The 10,468-nt window shown below is 31.8% G+C and overlaps 3 protein-coding genes across 5 annotated transcripts; 2 read left to right on the top strand and 1 right to left on the bottom strand.

Moving 5' to 3' along the window:
• The first annotated feature begins 517 nt into the window (after window positions 1–517).
• On the top strand, window positions 518–3,052 carry LOC123708697 (MKRN2 opposite strand protein). Its single transcript, XM_045659529.1, has 4 exons — window positions 518–828; window positions 905–982; window positions 1,077–1,284; window positions 1,409–3,052. Exons 1-4 carry the CDS (start codon window positions 704–706, stop codon window positions 1,640–1,642), a joined length of 645 nt encoding a protein of 214 aa, XP_045515485.1. The 5' UTR covers window positions 518–703; the 3' UTR covers window positions 1,643–3,052.
• Window positions 3,053–3,063: 11 nt separating this feature from the next.
• Window positions 3,064–6,726, bottom strand: LOC123708698 (putative defense protein Hdd11). 3 transcript variants are annotated; one of them, XM_045659530.1, is made up of 6 exons: window positions 6,366–6,671; window positions 6,210–6,236; window positions 5,681–5,848; window positions 5,175–5,345; window positions 3,836–3,936; window positions 3,064–3,238 (listed from the first exon to the last, which is right to left on the bottom strand). In XM_045659530.1, the coding sequence occupies exons 2-6, from the start codon at window positions 6,210–6,212 to the stop codon at window positions 3,166–3,168; spliced, it is 516 nt and encodes a 171-aa protein (XP_045515486.1). In that variant the 5' UTR covers window positions 6,213–6,236; window positions 6,366–6,671; the 3' UTR covers window positions 3,064–3,165. The 3 variants fall into 3 exon arrangements, with proteins under 3 accessions (XP_045515486.1, XP_045515488.1, XP_045515487.1); XM_045659532.1 differs by lacking the exons at window positions 6,210–6,236; window positions 6,366–6,671 and adding an exon at window positions 6,708–6,726; XM_045659531.1 differs by lacking the exon at window positions 6,210–6,236 and having other exon boundaries at window positions 3,065–3,238; window positions 6,366–6,670.
• A 2,245-nt stretch (window positions 6,727–8,971) lies between these two features.
• On the top strand, window positions 8,972–10,313 carry LOC123709011 (transcription elongation factor S-II). Its single transcript, XM_045660086.1, has 2 exons — window positions 8,972–9,137; window positions 9,338–10,313. Exons 1-2 carry the CDS (start codon window positions 9,069–9,071, stop codon window positions 10,142–10,144), a joined length of 876 nt encoding a protein of 291 aa, XP_045516042.1. The 5' UTR covers window positions 8,972–9,068; the 3' UTR covers window positions 10,145–10,313.
• Window positions 10,314–10,468: the final 155 nt, after the last annotated feature.

Here is a 10,468-nt window from a genome sequence, read left to right on the forward strand (position 1 = left end):
CACGAAGCATAGTCATTAAGGCAAAAGGAGAATTAATTTCCATTTAAATTAAAACCTAACAGAACCCGCTTATCACGTCGCTTACTCATTTCATCAGGGAATGTAACATCTGCGCGAGTGTATTATAACTCCCAATGATGATAGATACTGTTAATGATAGACTTTTATTTTATTTTGAGAGAGACATCATTGCTACGGCTATGGAGAACTACATAGGACATTATAAGTTTCAGAGTACTGGCGCTGTCGTATATAAATTCCAATCGTAATATAAAATCGATCGTTTGGCATATGGTTACGAAAATATGTAGCTATAGGTTAATGAACTCTTTTTTACCTAAATACTAAATTAGATTATAATGGTGTAGACATGTAATTTACAGACTAAGTAAATTTATGGGGATTTGCAGATTTTGATAAGGGACAGCGCAGAGGACTGCAGACAGTGATACTTAGTGACAGTTGACAGCTACATTATTGGCAGTTTGGCATACAACTTGAAATTCGTAAATGAAGTTAAACTTATTCCAACAATAGCCTATTGCACTTAGCTTTCGATCCGAATTTCATAGTTTCCTTTAGATTTTTGCTTAGTTAGCTTGTAACAAACCTAAACATAATAGCAATTTCATATTTTCCGGTAAGAAAGGTGTGATTAGAGAGCGTTTTATTTTATTTTAAGTGACTAACTGTATCTGTAAATATGGATCCGGGAATCCTTTGTTTCCACCATTGTGACCACAAAGTCTTTTGTACTATTATTCCTGATAAATGCCCGGTTTGCCATCAGAAATTAGATAGATACGACTACAACTTGTTGCCGTTTAGGTTTGTATTACAATTAGTGATATGTTAGGATTTATTAGCGATATGTATCTGTTACTGATTGGCCTATTTTTTTCAGAGTACCCTATCCTTTCGTGAAAGCGTCTCAGCATCCTCGAGCAATAGTTATGAAACCAACTCACGGGGACTTCCTTAAGTGAGTTATTCTTATGTAATTACAAAACAACATTTATTACTAAGAAAATGACTCATAATCTGATGATACATGTTATGGTTTTGCTTTATTTCAGTGACTATTATAATTCTAAGGATTTACATATCGGAGTGACTAACTCTCAGGGCTGTGTTATTGAATTTGGTGTTGAAGGTATCCAAGGTGTGGATCCTTTGACAAAAAAGTGGAGTCAATGTGATTCAAGCTCTGATTGGGACCAATGCCTCCTATTAGAACAGTTTGATGAACTATGGAATGAAATTTGGGATGGCATTCTCATAAAGGTATTTTTTTAATAATTTTATGGCCTGGTAACGAGACCTTTAAGCCGGTATTTTTTTTAAAATTCAATGGACATAAAGAATAAAAACGAAAGTTCATTTAGTCAAATTTCCTTAATAATTTCAGGTGAGTTCAAGCCCTCTGTGGGATGCAGAGAGATACAACGAAGAACGTCACAACTGCTTTACTTTTGTATTAGCATTTTTGAGGGCTCTAGATTGTGGAGAACTTTCTGAAAAAGCTCAGGACCCAAAGCTGTTTTGTAAACAGTATGTGGTTCCACGCACATCTGCTGCTGGGAAATACATATCGCTGTATAGGCAACTTAAGAGGCTGAGCTTCTTCATACAGAACCAATGATAGCTTATACTTTAATATTTTGTGTATTTAATATTTATTTTCAGTAATACCTGTGATTGAATTTAGATTTAAGGGCCGAGAATTACCATGCATTTAAGTTAGACCAAAATGTATCTGAAAAGTTATTTATTATTTTAGTATGAGGTAATATGTTTAACTCTTAAACACAATGCAATGATTTAAAGGTCTAAAAGAGGCTGTGTTAGTTGATTGTAATAATGATGATTTTACTAAATTGGGTTCATGTAAATATAATTTGTGATTATCTTTCATTCCATCCTTAAAAAAGTAGTATGTATACTTTTACTAATTATCTTAAGTTAAAAACATCACATACTTAAATGTAAATTTAATGTTAATGTCAAGATTTTGGATAATTTTAGGAATCTTACATGCTGCCACTAAAGCCACAATAATTATCAGATTTTTCTACTATTTATAATCACATTTACTCAATTTAAGATAAATAAGTCATGTTAATGAGTTACACTATAAACCGTTTACTTATTAGTCAATTCGAATTTTTTATACCTATACAGTATAATAAATAATAATAGCATAGGAATTTTCATCTGTCTTTGAAGACATCATTTAGTTTTTTTGTTGTATTCTTTAGAATTCTGTGATTTCATGTTTACATAGTATTAAATTATTTTGAATTAAATTCATTATAAATTATTTGGTTTGGCTTTACATGTTTGATAGTTTTAATCTTCCATAATAATTGTATCTATTTACCACTATTCATATAATTTATTACATTTGTCTAATCATGTATTAACTCTAGTATAGAATATGTGTACACATCATACTTCCATACAGATTTTGATAAACAATTTTGTAGATATATGTAATTTTTTGAAAGCTTGTATTGATGTAGACATTGTAGTTTAGACGCTAAAATAGGATGAATTTTTACACTGACTTGGCAGGCAAATAAAGTTAAAAATCTTGAATGTGTAATTAAGATTTTAAATATTGAGGATAATTCAAAGTATAGCTATTTACCATAATATCACTAACACACTGTGATCAATGGATATTAAAAAATTCAATTCTTACATTTTAAATTAAGATTAGTTCTGCTTTGAATTACCCTCTCTAATCCAGCATTAAATTTGTATCAATGGACAAAGGTTCCAACGACCCTCAATGTTAGTCATACAGCTAATTGAAATCTCGTCCGCTTATTGTCTTCATGTCCCGAATAAGTCTTATTAAGCTTGATAAAGGTATTTCATAATTTTTATTTTCCTTTTTTGAAGACACTCGTAACTGGTTGAGGATTACTTGCTCAAAGTCACGAATTCTTGCCCAAAACAAACTCGACTATGAATTACGAGATTTTTCTAAAAGAAAGACCGAATCTCAGATTTCTAGGTGCTATGATAAAATAAAGTGTTCGTTAATTTATTGTGTATTATTAAAATTCCGTTTTATTTTAAATATTTATTTAAGCGAAAATAATCTATTTGAAATATAATACTTTATAAATACAAGAAGTATGAGAAAATTCATCTGAATTAGGCTGATACTTTGACAGGTGCGGATTCAACTCCGACCCAGAAGACGGCGCCGTTCAGGGCGATCGTGGCTCTGAAAATGAAAATTATCAATTTGAATATCCGTTTCCTTAATTTAGCCATAGTTTAATACTGCTGCTATAATCAATACTTATTTTTATTTATTGATTAACACTTCGTTACACTACAGAAAATAAAAAATTGTACATAATTAAATCTAAAGGAGGCGGCCTTATCGCTTTCGAGCGATCACTTCCAGGCAACCACTGTGAGTAAATAAAAATGTATTTAAACAATTATGCCCTTATACATAAAAACTAATGAGCTCTAAGGTCCTCTGACAAAACAGACCAGTGCCTGTAGTCAAAACACTATACTTAGACTGATTTAGTTTTTGTAAATAAGATCTCTTAAGACTTGAATAATATCAGTACCCAAAAAACTACTCTCACCGACTATACTGAATATACAAGTCACTAATACTATATATATAAACTGCTGTTCTATGCTAAATAATAATTATCCATGTATCGAACTCCATTACTGACTTTTATTGTAGGTAGAAGCCTAGATAATACGCTAGTAAATAAATTTAAAGATCTTTCGAAAAGCGTATACAAATGAGCTTAAAAATATTTGTTATATTCTAATACAATGATAATAAAAATACCTGAATTTAACTACGTCGTTAAGGGTTGCAGGTGGTGTCCATGTGAATGTGGCCGTTTGCTTGTCTTCTTTAGCATCGTGCTTCTTGTGTGTGATAGTGTCCTAAAAAATATGGTAGTCGAAATATTTACAATTTCACAAACGATAAACTTCTACTTGACTTCTAAAAAGCTACGTTTTACAATAGTATAACTAATTTATGCCTACTACGAGAATTCAATGTCAAGTGTTAATTAAACCATTTTGATTGATGATACATTGAAATTATTATTTTATATTTGTTTACATTCAAATAATTTGCTTAATTCGTTGCAATGACCCATATGAGTTAATTGCTTTGTGAACTAAATGACTGCGCGTGCTAGCTTTGTATCTTTTGTTTTGTAAAAACACTTCAAAACACGTAAAAAATTATAATGTTCACTTTGTTAAAAAAATCATACTGTGTAAGTTAGAGAGCCGCCTTCTTGGTATTAGAATGTCATGGGTTTGATTTCCTACCAAAAACTAATAAATACAAATGGGTTACGGGATTCATTCTCATATTATATATTCTGGAAAATTCTAAGACACCGATTATATCATAATAAATACAAAAGTGTATTATTAAAGGTGTTTCTATTCTGAAATGACTATTTATCGACAGTAAAGAATATAAGCCAGTATTATTTTTATTTTGCATAGACGAAGTAGTGGTAGGCAGTTTTATAAAATTCATCTAATGAAATATAATGACCTACGGACATTTACGGAAGTGCGTTAAGAACGAAACAATCTACAAATCACAAAAGCGTCGCGTTCTTGACCTTGCACGGGTTTCCTGAGGCATGAGGTCAATAAAATGTGCTTAATAATCCATTTATTAATTATATGCCTAATATTAAATGAAGTTTAATTATTATCCATAATAAGTCTGTGGGTAGAACATTATTATCCATATATATTTTTTTACATATAACGGAAAAAAAATTCAAGTCTCAAAGAAAATTGGCTGGCATTTCATTATAAGTAATAAAAGTACGAAGTTTTAAATAACTTATGTAAAATTGAAAGATATCTTAAAGATGCCAACAGTCTCTATGCATCTCGCCGCGTGTTTAATTTACATAAGCAGCCCTAATCATTGTACTATAATTCGTTTTATTGCTCTGATAAATCTTCATTAGGTATCGATATTGTTTTATAACCGTGGCACAAGTTTCACAAGTTGGCTGCGTTGTTAAATGATATTTTGAATGAGGTTTCCTTTGACTAGAAAATACATATACCCAAAATCGGTTATATAGCCTGTATATGAATATACAGCATGTTTTTTCCAAGACATTAATAAAGGTACTTACGTCTTTGTTGTCGCATTTCATAAGTCTGGCCAAGGGATTGTTGGGGGAGACAGTAAAGGTTCCGACTGGTTTATCATCGCTTCCTCTAGCCTGCAGCATGATACCACGAATGGTATCCGAGGGAGAGTTTCCTGATAATGTCACTTCCATTGGTGTTCCAGCTTTGACGACCTGAGATATATATTTTATTTACTATATATTACACATAACATTAAATTAAATACAATTTGCCTAAAACACATTGCAAACCAATTACAATTTTCACATGGATCACAACCGGCGAAGTCATCATGTGTAATCACAATCACGGTTACGATATATTCTTACAACTATAATACATTTTCTAATATTGTCGTAATTATATAACTAATACCAAATATAATATGAGATTTTTAAAGTCAATCGTTGTTCTTATTTGGACATTGGAAAACATTCAACAATTTCTTATTTACTATCTATATAATAATTAATAAGGTTAAATATTACATTTATTAAAGTTATGATACCTTAGTGCTAGTGGTGATTTTGTATGGAGCTGGTCTTGTCTGCGCTTCAACAGGGTGGCGTGGAATCATGTCCTTACAAGCGCTCTCTGGTGCACCGCTAGAGTATGCATCAGCACCAATCAGGAGGGCCAGAGCCAAACATACTTTAGCAAAAATCATCTTGGAGAACTACATAAGAAAAAAATTAAAGTTTTATATAAATTAAAACAAATAAATTACCTATGCATTTATTGGGCAAAGGCGAGCCTTAATCGAAAATTAACATGAAAGGAGGTCATGGTCTTTACTTCTTCAATTCCAAAGTTCTTGGAGCGCTGTTCACAAAGACAGGTTGTGTTATGAAACAAATGTCGTTGGAGTGATTGCTTAAAAACTCAAATGTTTGATACACTCAGCGTAAAATTCCTTTTTATTTACTTTGGTATGTATTTAACAATTTATGCAATACATTTACAGTTACATTTAGTAATATCTGAACCTGGCTTAAATATGGCAGAAATCACTTTTTTATATTAATTATTAAACTTACCATATTCTACACAGCCTTTATACAGTGCTGCGGTAAGAACAAATAAACATAAACAAAATAATTTAAAAATAATATACTGATACAATAATAAACAATACAATACATTTGGTTAATTTATAAAAATAAAATTATTGTATATTAATTTATTTTACCTACCAGTGAACTTTTTCGCGCGCGCGGCAATAGTCGATGCGTGAATGGTACTTCGACTTGCGAGGTCGCAACTTATAAGCTATATACTACTTCGACTTGGAAGGGCAAAAACCACAAATAAAGTTTATCCTGACACTATTCATAAAACCTTTTCCTCATAATCTTCTTACCACGACACCTTTATTTTTTAAATTCTTCCCCACAATTACTTAGGATTTAACGTATATTTTTTGCGTGGTGTTTAATATTTTATAACTTAGTCTCGCTTTTTGCGGGGGAAAAGTGTTGGCAAAAATTATACGCTCGTAAAGATTTACATAAAAAGATTATGTTTATATTGCTTACCCCATGTTTAATCTTTACGTACAAATGGTTATTTCGGTCGGTAACTTTATAATAATATGCATTTATGTATTTATACTCTCATATCTCAATGGTAGACATTTAACGTATTTGTTACGTTAACAATTTGTATAGGAAATTATGGTTATCGGCCTTTTATTCCTACCAAGAACGACCAGCGCATTTCCTTGTAATCACTGAAAATCTTTTTATAAAAACAAAGCATTAGTTTAGGCTATATTTATATACAGCTTTGTCCTCGCCACCTTCATATAGATGTTCACTAGGTGTCTAACATTTAAATCTATGGACAACACATATTGTTTTGTGAGTGCATTTCTTATGTGGATGTTTTTTAAACAGGGAGATGAAACTCATCTGACGCTGCATGATACCCGATGCCCTTGGAACAACCCGACTCGCGGCTGAGTTGGCCTGACAGACTCAACGAAAAAAAATTCTGCTAATATTCTATTCGTACGAATGAAATTAATTTCATCACACAACAGGTTTTGTTGTGTATTAATATTTTAAGCAGGCACTAATGTTATTTAAAAGTTATAAGTATAAAATGGTGGAAATTATGAAAGTTCTATTTGTAAATAATAAGTTATTTTGCATGATTTTATATGATCCTTTTAACCTATAAGTTCTCAGTCCGATGTGTTCATAGTATGAATCGCTAGAAGCGCGAACGCAGATGTTGTTGCGACAGATGACTTATAGGTGCGAATGTGAAAATATGCACATTGTAAATGCGTTCGAAGTAAACAGGTAAATGAAGTAGGAAAAAGTTCATTGCATTAGGTATTTAGTAACTAGATAGGCTAATCAAATCAAACAAATAATACATATTTTTTTACAATTACTGACGTAGGGTATTTATGAAGTATGTTAAACACGCTACATAATACACAACAATAGGGGTTTTCCTAGGTTAGGGAAAACAGAATAATGAATACTTTTTCACAAGTCATAAAACTGCAACAAACATCTCGTGACACAATTTGTCATCATTAGGGAAAATTTATGATTTATTTACTGTTTGCTTTGCATGCATTTTGTGCATATGGATATCAATAACGTAGACAACGCTTCACAAAATAAAAAATAAAAAAAAAACAATTGCATATATACGACTTGTGTCAGCAAAAAACATTTTTTTCCTTGCGTAGAACCCCTGAAGAACCGCCATACTGGTACAAATGACCCAATATTTTGTGTCTATATATCCCGGTCTTACGCTTACGGGATACATACAACAAAAAGATGACATGGTTACATAACATATGAAAACGAAATAAAAGTATGTTAATATGTAAATGTATCGAGCGTATTGTTAATAAATATTACAGTTGAAGTAAACGCCAAAACAGTACGTAAAATCAATAGATTAAGAGACGTCGAAGTAAGTAGAAGCCTCGCTTTTATAGCTGTATGTAGAAGCCTCGCTTTTATAGCTCTGTGTGTGTGTGTGCTCTGTGTATATTGAGTTATTTTATTTGTTAAGTCAGCGATGGTCTAGACCAGTATTTCCCAACCATTTTAATGGCATTTTTATGTTTATGCATATTTATTTCATAAGAATTTTAGCCTTACTAAAAAAATAAATTTTGCCCCCTAATGTACAATGACAATGTGGGGCGTGGGCTTCACGTTGGGAACCACTGGTCTAGACTCTAGAGTAACTAGAAAGGAATTAAGAAATAATGAAATACAAATATTTTCAATTGTTTTTCAAACTAATAATAATAATATGTAATTCCATGTTTATTTTAAGACTGTACGTAATATATCTTTGTACATAAATGTAACTACATATTTAGAGCGCGTATTTACAAGCTATATTCTTCAATTTAATTCGAAGTTTTTGGGTATCGCGGAGCTTGTTTTCCCGCGCTTATAACTAAGCTGGCATTGGCTAGTTGAAATTTGTTGTTGCAGACTGCTGACCCTGCCTTTCGTCATTTTATTCTATGCTACTAACTGTGGTACCGTTAGACCACAGAGTGGTGAAACATAGTGATATTTCACGTTACTCCGACAATAATATGTTTAATTTAAAAGGTAAAAATATTAAAGGCTAAATTAATTTAATTAGAAGCCAAATGTGCTTATTCGTAATTATAAATCTCAGTATATTAATATTTAATGTAGGTCTACCGGTGGCACGAATAGGTACTATAGACAAGTCGAACACATTTTGAAATAGCATCTTTTTTAAAAACTTAGTGATTAATAGATGTGTATTGTCAATTTCTTTTTAGTCTATGTTCAACTGGTATGGTGGACGATTTACCAATATTTTGAGAAATTGTTAACTGAATTAGGCGGGAAGATAATTTCAGCTTGAATAAAGTTACAATGAGTGTTCAAGAAGATGTGTTGAAGATACAAAAAAAATTAACAAAGATGACTTCTGACGATGGCACGGTAAGCCTCTGTCTAAACCTATATATTACCGCGCGATATTATTGCCGACAATAAGATTCCATTTAACATCGGTTAAATCATTTTAAATATGGTAAAAATTTCTTGTTTTTAGTACAAAAATGTTTTAAAGTGCTTGATTGAATGTGAGCATTTGATTATGCCACATATTGGTTACTTATTAATTTCTTGACTTGTTATAGGGACAAGAAGATGCACTAGAGTTACTAAAGGCTTTGCAAACAATGGCTATTAATTTAGATGTCTTGACCAAAACAAGAATTGGAATGACAGTGAATGCATTAAGGAAATCCAGCAAGGATGAAGAAGTTATATCTCTTTGCAAAACTCTTATCAAAAACTGGAAAAAATTTCTATCACCAAGCACACAAAAAGAATCTGGAAGTTCATCCAACTCGAAATCCAAAAAAGATTCAAAAGACAAGGAAAAAAAAGAGGACAAAGAAAAGGATAAAAAATTACCTGCATCATTCCCTCCTCAGTCTAATACAACTGATGCTGTTCGTTTAAAGTGTCGAGAACTACTTACTCAGGCCCTTAAAACTGATGTGAATATTTCAAATTCATGTGGTTCTCCTGAAGAACTTGCTGAGGAACTTGAAGAATGCATTTACACAGAATTTAAAAACACTGACATGAGATATAAGAACAGAGTAAGATCGAGAGTTGCTAACTTGAAAGATCCTAAAAATCCGACTTTAAGGACCAACTTCTTGAATGGAGTAATTTCGGCAGCACACCTTGCAAAAATGACTCCAGAAGAAATGGCCAGCGATGAAATGAAAAAGGTCCGTGAGAAATTCATTAAAGAGGCAATTGACGATGCTCAACTCGCCACTGTACAGGGAACTAAGACAGAGATGTTAAAATGTGGCAAATGCAAAAAGAGGAATTGTACATACAACCAGCTTCAAACAAGGAGTTCTGATGAACCAATGACTACATTTGTACTCTGCAATGAGTGTGGTAATCGCTGGAAGTTCTGTTAAGAATGTGCTTAATGTAATTTCTTCAAATGGTACAATTGTATCAAGATGTAACTTCTAACACTATAAACACTTTTAACTGATTGTATGCCCTTACTACTCAATGACTATCAAATCATGCTAAGTAGTTAAGGAATCCTTAGTTTTAATAAATAAATGTTTTAAGTCTGAAGTGATTTTAATTTTATCATTTGCTCTGGCTGATTGGAATTATGTTTGGTCCCATAAATATTTTTGACAAATAAATTTTCATTTATCAACTTAGTCACAAATTTTTTTTGGGACATGTATAAATTTCAGCATTGTTTCCTGGATGATTTATATATA

The sequence above is a fragment of the Pieris brassicae genome, chromosome 4 (assembly GCF_905147105.1).
Source record: "Pieris brassicae chromosome 4, ilPieBrab1.1, whole genome shotgun sequence".
NCBI lineage: Eukaryota > Metazoa > Arthropoda > Insecta > Lepidoptera > Pieridae > Pieris > Pieris brassicae.

Coding starts and splice junctions, on each gene's coding strand:
- LOC123708697 (XM_045659529.1), top strand. CDS start 704: ATGGATCCGGGAATCCTTTGTTTCCACCATTGTGACCACAAAGTCTTT. Junction 983..1,076: donor ACTCACGGGGACTTCCTTAA/GTGAGTTATTCT, acceptor GCTTTATTTCAG/TGACTATTATAATTCTAAGG. Junction 1,285..1,408: donor GGGATGGCATTCTCATAAAG/GTATTTTTTTAA, acceptor TAATAATTTCAG/GTGAGTTCAAGCCCTCTGTG.
- LOC123708698 (XM_045659530.1), bottom strand. Junction 5,346..5,680: donor AAATCACCACTAGCACTAAG/GTATCATAACTT, acceptor TATATATCTCAG/GTCGTCAAAGCTGGAACACC. Junction 3,937..5,174: donor TGAAATGCGACAACAAAGAC/GTAAGTACCTTT, acceptor CATATTTTTTAG/GACACTATCACACACAAGAA.
- LOC123709011 (XM_045660086.1), top strand. CDS start 9,069: ATGAGTGTTCAAGAAGATGTGTTGAAGATACAAAAAAAATTAACAAAG. Junction 9,138..9,337: donor TGACTTCTGACGATGGCACG/GTAAGCCTCTGT, acceptor GACTTGTTATAG/GGACAAGAAGATGCACTAGA.